The sequence below is a fragment of the Psammomys obesus genome, unplaced genomic scaffold, assembly GCF_907164565.1.
Source record: "Psammomys obesus unplaced genomic scaffold, mPsaObe1.curated_primary_1811, whole genome shotgun sequence".
Lineage (NCBI taxonomy): Eukaryota > Metazoa > Chordata > Mammalia > Rodentia > Muridae > Psammomys > Psammomys obesus.
This window is the reverse complement of record NW_026596158.1, coordinates 1,596,935-1,612,136: the sequence shown is the minus strand read 5'-3', so window position 1 is coordinate 1,612,136 and position 15,202 is coordinate 1,596,935. Positions and strand designations below refer to the sequence as shown.

The 15,202-nt window shown below is 56.0% G+C and overlaps 1 protein-coding gene across 1 annotated transcript in view; it reads right to left on the bottom strand.

The window, feature by feature from the left end:
• Rasgrp4 (RAS guanyl releasing protein 4) overlaps window positions 1-9,556 on the bottom strand; it is a 15,877-nt gene extending 6,321 nt beyond the window's left edge. The window contains exons 1-9 of the mRNA XM_055594819.1: window positions 9,485-9,556; window positions 6,835-7,019; window positions 6,150-6,255; window positions 5,966-6,028; window positions 4,855-4,986; window positions 4,614-4,767; window positions 2,452-2,625; window positions 848-964; window positions 274-549 (exon numbers count right to left, since the gene is read on the bottom strand). Of these exons, the coding sequence (XP_055450794.1) occupies window positions 274-549; window positions 848-964; window positions 2,452-2,625; window positions 4,614-4,767; window positions 4,855-4,986; window positions 5,966-6,028; window positions 6,150-6,255; window positions 6,835-7,019; window positions 9,485-9,507 (1,230 nt within the window). The 5' untranslated portion in view covers window positions 9,508-9,556. The remainder of the gene's footprint in view (window positions 1-273; window positions 550-847; window positions 965-2,451; window positions 2,626-4,613; window positions 4,768-4,854; window positions 4,987-5,965; window positions 6,029-6,149; window positions 6,256-6,834; window positions 7,020-9,484) is intronic.
• Between the last annotated feature and the right edge of the window lie 5,646 nt (window positions 9,557-15,202).

The window sequence follows — 15,202 nt, the reverse complement described above, 5'->3', positions numbered from 1 at the left end:
GAGCCCCTGCCTAGAATCCCCCAGTGAGGGGCTGGGGTGTGGCTCAGTGGTAGAGCCCCTGCCTAGGATCCCCCAGTGAGGGGCTGGGTGTGTTTCAGTGAATGAGTATTCCCATATTATAAGTGAGGTCCTAGTTTCAATCCCCAATACAGCCAAAAGCAAACCGACCAACCAAAAACCTCTCATCCCATAACTACCTCTCCCGGCTCTGCAGGTGCCCAGTGGTCCCTGGGGGTCTCAGGGAGCGCAGGGAACATAGGGCCCACGGCTCACCGTCAGGAGATGCAGCAGGTCCTCGTTGGCGCGGCAGGGCGGGTGCTGCCCCTGCAGGGCTGCCAGCTCCTGCAGCCGCAGGTAGAGGCTATTCAGCTTGGGCAGGTGCAGGCGGCCATCCGGCAGCCTGTCCGGATGGGCCTCATACAGGGACACCAGGTCCTTGAGGTGGACCCCCAGCACGGGCAGCCGGAAGCCAGCAGAGCCGGCCCAGGTGCGGCGGTAGCAGGCGTAGTTGTTGCGGGAGGAGAGGAGCTCCGTCAGCTCCAGCAGGGCCTGTGTGCAAAGAGCGTGCTGTGGGCCGGAGTGTCTGTTCCGAGGCTCCCGGGGGCTCCGAGCCCCTGAATCTGGACTCCACCCACAGAAGGATGCTCACTAGCCTAGAACCTCCCAGTGAGGAGCAGGGCTTTCTCTGGGGCGCACCGCTGCCGTAGGTGGCCTGGGGAAAGGGACGGGCTAGCCAGGGGTCTACAGAATTTGGAGAAGGGTCCTAGGTTGGTTCCAGAGCCCTTGAGTAATGTGCGAGGGCTCAGGGCACACGACCGCTTTGGACTTTGGGGAGTTCCGGGGTTACCTTAGTGCTGTCAGGGCTCAGGTGGGCGTGGGAGTCCTTGAGTCTGGAGATGGCGCTGTGACACAGGCCCCCCGTGACCGCCATCAGTGTGTTGAAATTCTGCAGCTGGTGAAGCCTCTGGAACAGCAGAGGAAGGTACCACAGGACAGGGGAACGGGGTGGGGCAGGGGGCTCCTGAGCTAGGCGTTTCGGTCACGTGTGCTCGTGGGCCGCTGTGAGCAGGCGAGTGGGTTGGACTGGGGAGGGGCCAGGCGTGTAACCTGGGCTTGGACAGACTTGGAGGCTAGACAGGTGTGAGTCAGGCAGGTGCAGAGAGTTCAGAAATGTGTCAGGCTCCGGGGGTCGAGCGATTCTGAGAGGCACTGGGGTGAGGGCATGGACTGTGGGTGGGGGCTGGGCACCAGGTAGAACTGAATAGGATAATAGTGACCTGCTGTGGCACAGGCGTGTGGTCCGCAGGTATCGGGAACCCTTGCCCCTAGTCTAAGCTTGAGGGGTGGAAGTCACAGTGGACAGAGGTGAGGTGGGACCAGGCAGAAGATGCTCAGCCCAAGGAGACACAGGCTGATGCCAGCCCCGCCCTGGTCTGGAGAGCCCAGCAAGATATGGCTCAGTGGCAGAGCACCTGCTTAGAACCTACCAGTCGGGGGCTGGGGATGTGGCTCGGTAAGGGGCTTATTTGGAGTGCAGGAGGTCCTGGGTTCAATCCCCAGCGTGGACACAAATGGCCAAGCAAGAGGAAGCAAGGCGCTGGGAGGCTCATAGGAAGGGTGTGGTCTGCTTCGGAGATGTTCAAAGAGGCCTGACCACAGGGCTTCCCTTTTCCCAGAAGAGAGAGGAGGCTGACTCAACAGGTCGGGGCCAGAGAGGCTGGACTGTCCCTCTGTATCTAAGTATCAGCAAGAGTGATACAGTCGCTGTCCCAAAGACACAGAGGGGGCCCTGAGGACTGGACACGCGAAGCTGGGGGACGGGAAGGCCCCTTTCTCTGCAGCAGGGAGAGAATCCCTGGTTTGGGGCTTGGGCAGCCGTGTTAATTCCCAAATAGCCAGCCAGCTGGTGGGGCCAAGCAAGGCCTAACTGTGGAATTGAGCTCACAGTCTCCAGCTAGATCCCAGGAGTGTGGACTCTGAGGGTGTGATGCCACAGGGGTGGTGGCTAGTAAATGGCCGTTGGATCCAGAGCCTGGTGCCAGGGAAGGATGGCCCAGTGGTTAGGTGCACATGCAGTTCTTGCAGAGGACCTGAGTTCCATTCCCAGTGCCCACATCAGGCAGCTCACAACCGCCTCCTGTAACTTCAGTGCCATATGCATACACATCACACACACACACACACACACTTTAACATAATTAAAAAAGGGCCTGGAGCCTTGGTCAGTTGCAACATGGAGGGTCAGACCGCTGTCCCAACTCTACAGTCCCAGAAGCAGGTAGAAGCCAGCATGGCAGTACATGCCGTTAAGAACCTCAGCACTCAGTAGGCAGAGAGAGGAGTTTGCGACCGGCCCGGTCTACACAAGTGAGTTCCATGACAGGCAGAGCAACCTAGAGAGACCCTGCCTCAAAACAAATCAACGGAAAGACGGGGTGGTCAAGAGCTCACCTGTGCCACGCGGATGAATTTGTCCAGTACCTGGGCGCGCTGTGCGGGCCCGGGGCGGCTCAGCACCATGACCTGAACCCAACGGGACACGCTGTTGCTCAGACCCACGGACCCTTCCAGAGCGGGACAACCCCTCACCGAGCCCTGCAAAACATAGCCCCGCAGGTCTCGGGGCTGAGGGCAGGATGGGTCAGGCTGGAGCGTGAGGCTCACACTCCGTCCTTCTGGCAGCCCCAACCTCTAACGCCTTAGCGTGGTCTAGCCTCAGTCTCCCCACAGGCTGCTGTGGGTCCTCGGCATCACCAAATCCTTCTCCAGCGTGGGTGCTCGTTATTACATGCCTGACTGCAGTGAGGTCAGCAAAGGGAATGATTGGAAAGGAGACTGGAAAGCCGCTTCCAGGGGCTGGGGCGATGGCTCAGCAGTCACGAGCACTGGCTGTTCCCGCAGAGGTCCTGAGTTCAATTCCCAGCACCCACACGGTGCCTCACACCTGTCTGTGACACCAGTTCCAGGGGATCTGACACCCTCGCACCAATGCACATAGAGTAAAATTAAAAACCATAAAAAAGAAATTGGCTTCTACTTGTTCTGCTCAACAGCACGTACATTCCACACTCAGCATCCACCACACCACACAAGCACACGCTTGTGCGTGCACGCACAAACACGCATGCACACCCAACAGCCCAGCCTGGAAATCTGTCCCCTACAGGAACCAGCTCCCCACTTTCCTTCAAAACAGTGTCTAGATGTTAGCGGCTGATACGTTTCAACACAGAGGCACACGCAGCTGCCCTGAGGGAAGTGAAATACAGCAATTTCAAAGGTTTTCCTGGGATGGTGTTTCCTCTGAACCACGCTCTGGTCTTGGGTGGGAGCCGTATTTACCCTGTTTTAATTTCCCAACCTCCCCATACGGGGGAGCTGAGGTGCGGTGGCTTGAAATGGTCAGTGACTAAACGAATAAATATAGTATCAGTTAATCAGTTATAATCAATCATAACTTTGATGGCTCGTCTCTGTGTTTGAACCGCAGTGGGCATTTTTGCGACAGGGTCTCAGGGAGTCCATGCTGGCCTTGGGCTTCCTGCCCTCCAGTTTCAGCCTCCTCAGTGCCACCACGACATAGGGCAATGGACACCTTTAAGCGGTTTTTTCATTTCATTTTATTTCTCTCATTTTATGAGTGCGTCACCTGAGAGGCAGGGAAACCAGCTCAAAGCTAGCCAGGTAAAAAGGACCTGAGAGGGGCTGGGGACCCAGGCCCTTGGCAGAATGCCCGCCTGGCATGCACAAAGCCCTGATCTGCAGCTCTGCAGAGACCAGCTGTGTTGGCACGCATCTCTAAGACTAGGTGTGGAGGGAGTGGGAAAGAGCTCAAATTCACCCTTGGACACAGGTGGAGGCCATAAGACCTCTATCTCCACACAGTGGGGCAGACAGGTAGTGAGGAATGAGCGGGGGGCTGGGGGAGAAGAAATGTCTATGGGGGCTCGAACCTGGGACCCACGAGATAGAACAAGAAGATAGACCCCTACAGGTCATACTGTATCCAGCATGTCTTCCAAACACAGTTAATAAGGCAATGGGATTTGAACTCAAGACTCATTGTCTTAGACCCTCCTGTGGCCCAGTTTGACCCACTTAAGAGGGTTCTCTTTGGCTGGGCAGTGCTGAGGCAGAGGCAGAGGCAGAGGCAGAGACAGGAGGATCTCCGTGAGTTAGAGGCCAGCCTGGTCTACAGAGCTAGTTCCAGGACAGCCGGGGCTACACAGAGAAACCCTGTCTGGAAAAACAACAACAAAGCATTCAGTGTGTACCCAGGAGTGATGGCACACACCTTCAGTTCCAGCACTCAGGAAGCAGAGGCAGGCGGACCTCTGAGTTCAAGGCCAGCCCCTGCTTTACAGAATGAGTTCCAGGCCAGCCAGAGTTACACAGGGAGACCCTGTGTCAAATAAGAATTTATGATCTGGGCTGGGGACGTGGCTCGGAGAGCTTGCCTACCACAGCGAGACTCGGACTTCAGTCAGTGACCAGCGCCGCGAACAGAACTGTGCTACTGATAATACTAAAGACAGTGGAATTGCAATGCCTAGGAGCAGCCCCCACCCCCGTTCTGCTTCCTGCTTCGGAGCAGACTGGAAAGCTGTTCTCACCGTGATGGCCTGGAAGGACCGGAACTCCAGGTAAGTGAGGTGCTGAGCCAGCTCCTCCGTCTCCAGGTGGTCGAAGAGCAGGGAGACCTTCCTCTTCTTGCCCAGGCCTGGGCTGCTCACAAGAGCTGGGGGGCCGGGCCCTCCGGGACTCAGGCTGGAAGCCAGGGACAGCTTATCGGAGGGTTGAGGGGGTGGGGGTGGGGGTGGGGGTGGGGCAGGGAAGGGGGCGGGGCTGACTCACAGGCTGGAGCCATCTCCTAGGCTCCTTTGCGTCACGCTGCCTTCCTGCGCTACAGTGGCCCAAAACCGACCTATGACTCCTTCCAGCTGGGGCTCCTGGTGCAGGGCTTCAGGGTAATGGGTCTGCCAGTACCTGGGCGGGTTCCGAGATGGGAGGTAAACTCGAGCTGGCATGAGGGTGAGGCGGTTAACGGGGCCTTCGGCTAAGGAGCCCTAGACATGGCGGCTGGAGTCCGGGTTTAGAGGGGTGACCCAACGGATGGGGAGACCTCTGGAGTAGGAGCGGGGGCTCTTAAAACAGGATAGGGACGAGAGACAGTAGGGGCGTCAGGAACTAGACTGGGGGAGACTTAGGGAGTCAAGGCGATGCAGTTTTCGGGGTATGGGGGAGTGAGTCTCACCTGGGCGGGCCTATGGGGTCTGGCCAGAGATCTCCAAGAATCGTGTGTTCTGAAGAGTGTTGGGGGGGGGGTCTCAGGAACTCAGATTAGGGGTGTTTTTAAATTTTCCTGTCCACTTTGTATGCATGAGTGCTTTGCCTGCAGGTATGAATGTATGTCTGGTGCCCTAGAACGGGACAGTCATCAGCCACCATGTGGGTGCTGGGAATTGCACTCGGGTCCTCTAAGGCACAGCAAGTGCTCTTCTTAACCACCGAGACGCCTGTTGAGCCTCGGCATGGGTATTTAGAAAATGAGCTTTAAAAAAAAAAAAAAGGCTGGGCGGTGGTGGCACACACCTTTCGTCCCAGCCCTTGGCAAGCAGAGGCAGGCCAGTCTCTGAGTTCAAGGCCAGCCTGGTCTACAGAATGAGTTCCAGGACAGCCAGGGCTGACCTGAGGTCATGCCAGCTAAGAAAACCCTGACTGGAAAAAAAGAGAGAAGGAAGGAAGGAAGGAAGAAAGAAAGAAAGGAAGAAAAGAAAGGATGAAAGAAGGAAAGAAAAGAAGGAAGGAAGGTAAGAAGGAAGAAAAGAAAGGATGAAAGAAGGAAGGAAGGAAGAAAAAGAAAGAGAAAAAGAAAGGGAGGTTGAGTGTGTGGAGCTGGAGCAGACACCAGGCAGGGGGGTCAGAGAGGAGTTTCATGGTATTGAGGGGGTTGGCCCGAACCCACCTGACCAGGTAGCAGATCTGTAGCTGCCTCAGCTCCTGGGCATCTTTGACTGCCTTCTGGTACTTGAGTTCTAAGTCAAGGCCGTTCTCCAGCGTCCCCATTGCCTACTCCCCCTGCCCATCTCCCGGGTGTTTACAGTCTGCCCTCAGCCCTCTGGATGGAGGTGATGGTCCTGGGAGGATATGAGGTCAGCAGACGGGCAGCGAGGTCCGAGGAGCCCAGCACCCAGCTGTGCATCGTCAGGACCATCTTGAGAAAGTGGTCTCCGCGGCGCAGGCTGCCGGCTGAATCTGGAAGAGGGGAGCAGAATCAGCCTGGACCCGGGCGACACACACATAGGCCATGATTTAACATTCGGCCCCTCTATTAATCAATTTTTTAAAGCTTTCTTTATTATATATAGTGTCCTGCTTGCAGGCCAGGAGAGGGCACCAGATCTCACTATAGATGGTTGTGAGCCACCACGTGGTTGCTGGGAATTGAACTCAGGACCTCTGGAAGCGCAGACAGTGCTCTTAACCTCTGAGCCATCTCTCCAGCCCTTAATTTATTATTATTATTTTTTAAGATAGGATATCACTACGTATAGCCTTGGCTGGCTTGGAGCGTGCTATTTAGACCAGGCTGGCCTCAAATTCTGCCCCCAGAGGGCTGGGATCAATGTGGTGCGCCACATCACGCCAGCTAGACCGGAAACTTTATCCTTCTGCCTTCAGAACTAAAAGCCCCTGACAGAAGCTCTCCTCGTCACTAACACAACACAGAGACAAGACTCCTCCTCCTCAGCAGTTTTCCACCGTACAGCCAGGCTATGGGAGGCGTGCTGGGCAGGGCCTTAGGGCCGAGTGGCCGCCGGCAGGGCTGCTCACCGAAGGACCGGATGCATTTCTCTAGAAGCTCCTCTTCGCTGCAGCTGCTCTCACCCAGCACTCCCAGGTTCAAGGACGCCATAACCTTGCTGATCTCCCGGGGGGTGGGGCATGTCTTGTGGCGGCGGGCCTGTCGAGGCCGGCCCCGCCCTCCTGCCTTCCCTGAGCATTCCTGGTGAGACTTCCTGTAGGTACAACACACACAGAACCCCACCGCAGAGCATCACGGGAGCCTCTTCCTTCAAGCACACTCCAAGAATGCTTCTTGACCCCAATTCCTCTAGGCACAGATCAGACCTCAGGGTTACCCACTAGGGACTCGTGGGCAACAAGCCCCCAAATATTGCAGATTTCCCCGACAATCCTGGCCAGAGACCCGGGACCACCAACCTTCCAAGCTTAACCCCTCCTACACGCGTGGACTCAGCCCTTGTTTTGTATTTAATTTTACAGTTAGTGCACAAAATGGTGGCCCACTGTGACAATCTTCACAGGTAATAGACGTCATCGTGCCCACACTTGGCTCCTGTTTGTCACCCATCTGCCCTCCCTCATCTTGTCGGTGCCTTCCCTCTCCCACATGATGGCCTTCTGCCCTCCTGCCGTACGCATGTGCATGCGCGTGTCTGTGTGTATGCACATGCTTAACGCCAGGTGTCACTCGTAAACGGAAACCTGTATTTTGCCGTCTCTGCCGCCTCCCTTCGAATTCCTCTTAACAGTTCTAAAGTATCACAAATTTGCTGTGGGCAGACCCCCAGGATTCGGCCTGAGTTTTCAAGGAACCCAGGAAAATGACCCTAGGACCAAGGGCTGGCCACCCAAGATGTCCCACGGGTTGGCCAGAGCCAGAAAGGACCCCGTTTTGTAGGACTCACACCTCTGCGAACCAGCACGGATGGAGCCGAGAGGTCAGGCCTCTCGGAACCTACCCTGCCACCCCAGCCCCTGCAGGGCGGCAGACCCCTCGCCCGAGCTGGCATTGGTTTGCCCAACAGTCTTAGCCTCTAGTCTGCTCCCCACATGTCAGAGCCCAGAAGTCCCAGAGCTTCTCAGGGGCTCCTCGGAGCTAGGCGGGGTCCCTGGGGTCACAGCAGCTTCAAGGAAAGTTTAAAAATAACCCTTCCTGTCTTATGCCTCCCTAGGTATCTGTCCCAGGTGGGGGGAAGGGGGGCGGTGGGAGGAAGGGAGGGACGGAGGGAGGGGGTAGAGTCTAATCTAGAGTCATCCAAAACTGGGTTCTCGAAATTTCTGCTGGCTGTGTGCCTTTTAATAAGCTACCCAGCGTCTTTCTGGCCTTTGTCGTCTCCATATAAAAAAGCGGCGTCATCCTTGGATCTCCCCCAGGGGTTAGGAAGCCTGGATCCTCAAGGGGACCCAGTTGGTGGGGAAGCTGACCTCAAGATAGGAAGGGAGTGAAAGGTGAAAGTTTCCGTGCTCGGTTGTAATACTAGCTGCGGGTGTGTGTGTGTGTGTGTGTATGACTGAGGCAGGTGGATTCCATACTAGCTGCGGGGTGTGTGTGTGTGTGTGTGTGTATGACTGAGGCAGGTGGATTCCAAGCCTGAGGCGAGCGTGGGCTACGGAGCAAAACTCAATCCCCAAACAAAACAAAAACAATCAAGGAGGAAGCAGGTTGGCTAGCAGCAGGGCATGGGTGAGAAGTCACACGCCAGGGATATCCTAAAATAAATCTGCCGTGTCCCAGCAGCCCCGTCGGGGCTTAATATAGCTGTTAAATGTTAAATAATAGCGGCACCTGCGGAGCCCCGGCTAGGAGCAGGCAGGGGGCGGGGCATTCTGTGGGGATCGGTGCTTTTCAGGAGCCCACACGGAGTTCTACGCGCACCACCCTCCGGGCACTCAGGAGCGCGGGCCTCAGGCCGCCAGCAAGGGCTGACCCCGGGGAACCAGCGGTCTCCGCAGAGTAAGATCTGCCAGCCCCAGGCGGGGTGTGGTGGCGCACGCCTGCGATCCCAGCACTCGGGGAGGCAGAGGCGGAAGGGTCTCTGTGAGTTCGAAGCCAGCCTGCTCTACAGTGAGTCCGGGACAGCCAAGACTACATAGAGAAACCCTGTCTCGAAAGAGAGAGGGAAAGAGACAGAGACGGAGGGGAGAGAGAGACGAATTGGCAAGCCCCTCCGAAGCGGCATCCGGGATGGCTCGGGGAAGCTGGGATCCGCTCGCTGTCCTGAAGCGCTTTGCTCCTCCGGGTCGTGCCAGCACCACCCTCCTGGGAGCAGGCGCGCAGCAGCCAGGACAGAAGCCCACTTCAGACCCTGCTGGCGCGGGCAGCCCCCCGACCTGCCAGCCCCCCGCAGGCCCGGAGCAGCCGGAGTGGTTGGAGAGGCCGGGAGCTGCCTAGACCCTCGTCCCCAGCCCTCTCCTGGGGCGCGAGCCTGCAGGCGCCTGGAGGTTCCCGTCGCGGCGGGGAGGTGCGAGGAAGCAGGGACCGCAACAGGGACGGGGAAGACCCCGGGGGAGGCCGCGGCAGCTGAGGGCTGGGATGGAGGGACGCGTTCACACTCCGGAGAGGCAGCGGCTCGGGGGCGTGGAGGAGGGGCGCCCCCCATGACGCCCCAACCTCTCCGCAGCAGGATGGAGCCAGGACCCTGGCGCTCTCGGCTCTCCCTGGGGAGGGGCCTCTTACCTTTTGCTGTCTTTCCGGTTCATGTTTCTCGGAGGGGCCAGAGGGGGTCCTGACAGGAGGGGGATCCACAGCCTTCCCTAACCAGATCGCCAGGCCCCTGGGAGCCCGGGCGTCCTCGGTGTTTAGGAAGGAAAGAGGAACTGCCCCTCCCCAACCCACCCCCAGGCCAGGGGGAAGGAAGAGGCTGGGGACAGAGCAAAGGCTCCGCTCCCCTCCCCCTCCACGGGGATCCCTGCCCGCTGAGGTTTCCGGTGCTGCCTACCCCCCTCAGCTGTCTCTCTAGCTATCTCTCCATCTTTCTCTCTCCCGGTCACACACACACACACACACACACACACACACACAAGCACGCACAACCAGCCTTAAAAAAGTATGGCTAACCTTTATGCAAAAACAGGCCCAGAAGAAAAGTCTAAATTTCTCTCTCTCTCTTAAATCAGCCTCTCCTGAGGCTCAGGCTGGCCTCGTACTCGCAGCAAATCTCCTGCCTCAGCCTCCCCTGTGCTACGATTGCAGGCGTGCCTGTGTGCAGCATGGCTGGTTTGAAGGACAGCGTTTATACCTGGAAAACATTTTCATTTCATCCCTTTCGTGGTAAAAATCATCCGCTTCTTTGAGGTTTGGGGGCTTGACTCCTTGATTATTTTTACAAAGGCAGGCTCACCTTTGGCCTTTTTACTTCTCTTTACGTGTATGCGTGAGTCTGTCGGTGGGTGTGGGCTTTCCGGGGCCCTCGGAAGCCTGATTCCCGGGAGCAGGACTTTTCAGGCAGTTGTGAGCCGCGCTGGTGGGTGTTGGGAACCAAGCACAGACCTTCCTTGGTCTTTCTTTTGATACTGAGTCTGTTTTTTTGTTGTGGTAGGTGTTTGTGTGTGTGTGTTTTAGTTTTTCCTGTGGGTCAGGCTAACCTCAGAGTCTCTTTGTGGCTGAGGATAACCCTCCACTCCCCAAAAGCTAGGGACCGAGCCTACAGCTTTGTGCTTTGTGCTTTCTGCCAACTGGGCTGCGCTCTCCACTCCCAGGTCATTTTTTTTTTTTTAAATAAAAATGTTATTGATAGAGATAAACCCTGAGCCATCTCTCCAGCCCCTTCACACAGTGTTAAAACAGACAAAATGGTTTTGTTGTTGTTGGTTTTCGAGACAGGGTTTCTCTGTGTAGTCCTGTCTGTCCTGGAACTAGCTTTGTAGACCAGGCTGGCCTTGAACTCAGAGATCCCCCTGCCTCTGCCTTCTGGGTGCTGGGACTAAAGGTGTGCGCCACCGTGCCAGCTGGAAGGACGGTCTCAGAGCCCTCCTTCCTTCCGTTGCTCCCCTTAGGCTGCTGTGCAGCACTCTGCGTTGCTCGGGTCCGTCTCCGTCGTTTCCTGTGTAGAGATAACTTTGTGCCCATGGAAACGGACTTCGCTTTTAAGTGTGTTATGTTTTGTTCTTTTATCTGAATGTGTCATAAGAGCACACGCTGGTATTTAGGTGGATGAGTTGTCACTAGGTGAGGAAACCCCGGTGATACTCAGATCAAGAGCAGCGCAGGAGGAGGAGGGCCTGGTGTTGCACGCCTCAGTCCCCAGCATGTGAGAAGTGGAGGTAGAGGGATCTGGACACTGGGTACACCAGCACTTTTGGTAAAGGGGAGGGGGACCTAAGGCAGGTGGAGCTCTGGGCTCAGGGCTATCCTGGTCTACATAGCCCTAGACTGGAGCAACCCCCCCACTGCAATCCCCCCCCCAAAAAAAATGTCAGTTGACTCCAGAACAGTCTTTTCTTCTTCAGAGCCAGGGTTTCTCTGTGTGGCCCTGGCTGTCCTGAAACTCACCGCACACCAGGCTGGCCTAGAACTCGATGATGCGCCCGCCTCTGCCTCCTGAGTGCTGGGTTACAGGTGTGTCCACCACACCGGCCTGCAGAGCATCCTTACTCTCTCTTAGTTCCCGACACTCCCTGCCCTGACATGACACTCCGCAGCCCGGTACACAGCGGGGTAGTTCTCTCTGTGTTGTATGTAGGGGCTGGAGAGATGGCTCGGTGGTTCAGAGCGCTGGCGGCTCTTTCCGGGAACAGGGGTTCAGTCCCCGGCACCACATCGTGGAGGCGCACAGCCAGGGCCAACTCCAGCTGCAGGGAATCTGACACACACCCCAGGCCCCTGTGCACACCCTGAACTCACTGTGCACGCGCTCACACACAGACACAAATGCCTGCACATAATGAAAAGTGATAAAAGTTAATCTTGCAACCTGCTGTGTGGGGGGACCGTGGGGCGTTGCTCCTTCCACTCATCCTCGCGGTTTTGCTGTCGTCCACAGGGTGTTAGGTGAGTACGCTCCCCCTCTTGTTGTTGTGTTGTCTTTCACTGTGTGCGAAGGCGATGATTCCTTCTTTAGTTTTCTTACAACAGACAGCTGAGTTGCTCTTTTGGATCTTAAGAACGGCACGTTTCAGGCTAGAGAAATGACCCAGCGGTCCTTTCTGGGGCCCTGAGTTCAAGTCCCAGCACCCATACGATGGCCCAGACTGGCTGTAGTTCCAGTACCAGGGGATCCAATGCTCTATTCTGACCTGAGAGGGACCACACGCACACCCACACAGTACACACACATAACATGCAGGCAAAACACCGTACAGATTTCATATATATGAACTATATATATGTATATATGTTTTGTTTTGAATACATATATACATATATATATGTATATATGTTTTGTTCTCTGTGTAGCCCTGGCTATCCTAGAACTAGTGTGTGTGTGTGTGTGTGTGTGTGTGTGTGAGTGTTAAGTGTGCGTGTGAGTGTGATATATCTATACCTGTATTGGCAGGACAGGGCTGTTTTGTGTTCTGAGAGACTCATGAAGCTCAAGCTGTCCTTTAACTTGCAGTGTGACAGGAAGGGTGACCTCGGATCCAGCCTCTGCCTTACCAGCACTGAGCTTCCAGGTGTGTGCCGCTGCTCCACTAAGGCCAGGCCCTGCTGAGACTACTCAAGCCTTCCGACCTTCGATTGTGTAAGGCGGGGCCCAGGTGTGGAACAGACAGGTGACAGATGACTGCCAAACCTTGTGCTTCAGCTGGTCCAGCGAAGGCACTCCGGAGAGCGTGTTTGATCCTTTCTTTCCCATTAATAGCGTTCACTTCGGGCACCCTTTCACACAGGCAAGAGGCCGACTTTACTTTTCCCTTCCAGGGAGGTGCCGTGGTGCGCTACAACTCTCTTCTCTCCTCTTTGCTTTCCTGTGTCTCCTGCCTGTCTCCAGGAGTGTGGGGTTTCAATGATACGGCTCTCTCTCGGCCCCTCTCTGTCTTTGTCTCTCTCTGTCTCCTGCTCTCTGTCTCTGTCTCACTCTCGCTCTCTCACTCCCTAGCACCTGCCCAGCATTGGTGTGAGTGTGTCTACAGACCCTGGGGACACAGAAAAGGCCTGGAGAAGGAGGTAGGAAGGGCCTTGGGCTTGTCTGCAAACACTCAGGTGCTAGGATGCCACTCACACCCCTGAGGACACGGCCACGACAGGAGGGCAGCCAGAGTCAGAGCAAAAAACACGCAGGAAAACGATGTCGATAAAATCCCAGTTCCCACCTTCCCTCGAGGCACCAGGGGACGAGTGCCAGTCAGCCAGACAGGGAGGGCGCGTGCTGTTCACACCAGCTGGAAGTTCCAGAAGGTGAAGAGAAGGTAAGAGACAGGTCGGCACCTCCAGCAGAGGACGGGCAACTGGCTGGAGGCTCAGGGCCTGAATACTGACTCCCAGCACACACACATACATACACACACACACACACACACACACACACACACACACACACGCTGGGGGTGATGGCTCAGTGCCCAAACGCTGGCACAGTGCTCAAGAGTGCTTCACGCTCGTTCAGAGGACCAGAGTCAGGTCGTTCGCAGAGGCCTGAATAACAGCGCCAGGGGCACCCATACAGGTCAAGGCACCCACTCACACACACATGCACACACACCCATTTACATTCACACACGGATTCACACTCATGACACCCCCACTCACAGACTCATACACACACACACACACACACATACTCTCCTACACACAGATTAACTCCCACAGTCACACACACTCATGTTCGCTCACACTGACTCACACACTCACACACAGTTTTTAAAAGCTGTGTGGAGTAGCCGGGGAGCTACCTCAGTGGTCAAAGTGTTGAGGATCAGCACACGTCTGGGTCTGCACCCCAGGGCCCATACAGTGCTGGGTGGGTGTGGCAGCTTTCCCGTTGCTCCAGGGCTCAGGAGGCCGAGGCAGGATTCTCGGGAGACGGAGGCAGGAATGTTGGCTGTTTGAGGCTAGCCCAGGAGAAGAAAAAGCAGAAGTGTGCAAAGAAGGTGGGGCCGTTGGCTGTGCTCCCCGGTCCCGGCGGATCCCGGGGAAGGTGCTGGAAGCCACTGGCGGGCTGGCTCTTTCTAAGGGTTCCCGAACCCGGCCCAGTCTGGACTCACCACCCCTGGAAGGGCAGTCACAGGGGCCAGCTTGCAGCCCACAGGGTGGGGCGGAGAAGCAGAAGGCGACCTGCCACTAAAAAGTCCCCCAAGCCACCGTGGCTGCCCACCCGTGCTCTAGGAAGCGGCGGGAGGAGGTCTTCAAACAGGTAAGGACCACCAAAGAGCTAAGAAACGCTGTTGTAGCTCGTGGTATAATTCCTTGTGACTTAGAGAAATCCCCATTTATCCAGAACACATACACCATTTACCAGGCAATATAATACACTCAGCACAGCACGGAAAGTTATACTGTGCCATATATTAAAGAATCTAGGGGCTGGAGAGATGACTCAGTGGTTAAGAGCAGCGTCTGCTCTTCCTAAAAGGACCCGAGTTCAATTCTCAGCACCCACGTGGCAGCTCACAACTGTCTGTAACCCCAATTCCAGGGGATCTGACACCTTCACACATAAAATAAAATTAAATAAATTATTAAAAAAGAAGAATCTATAGATCTAGCTACATATTATATGCCATAGCACTGAGTTAGGTAATTCAATAATACAGCACAGCCGATTAACCCCAGCCCTCAGGAGGCGGAGGCAGGCGGATCTATGTGAGTTCAAGACCAGCCTGCTCTACACAGTGAGTCTGAGGCCCACCAAGGCTGCGCAACAGACAGCTTCTCAAAATAGTAATGATAAGAACGAGAACACAAACAGATTCAGTCCCGCGCTAGCGGAGTGTCCCCAGTGTTTAATAAGCCGCACCTGCACTGAGAACACTTCATTAGTTTCGCTGAACTGTAGAACACCGGATTCGGCTGTGTGTGCGTGTGTCCGTATGCAGGTCGCTGTTGGTGTTTGCTGAAGTTTGCAAAGGAGATGGCCTCAGCATCACTCTCTCCCTTGACTGAGGCAGGCCCTCTTCACCTCCGTACGCAGCAAGGGAGCAGGCCAGCAAGCCCTGGAGGTTCTCTGTGTCCACCTCCCTCTCAAGGGCCTCCTGGGCCTCATGGTCCCCTCTCATGGTCCCCTCCCATGGCCACCTCCCTCTCAAGGGCCTCATGGTCCCCTCCCATGGGTCACCTCCCTCTCATGGGCCTCATGGTCCTCATGGTTCCCTCTCATGGTCTTCTTGATCTCCTCCCATGAGTCACCTCCCTCTCATGGTCCTCATGGTCCCCTCTCACTGTCCTCATGGTCCCCTCCATGGGCCACCTCCCTCTCACTGTCCTCATGGTCCCCTCTCATGGGCCACCTCCCTCTCA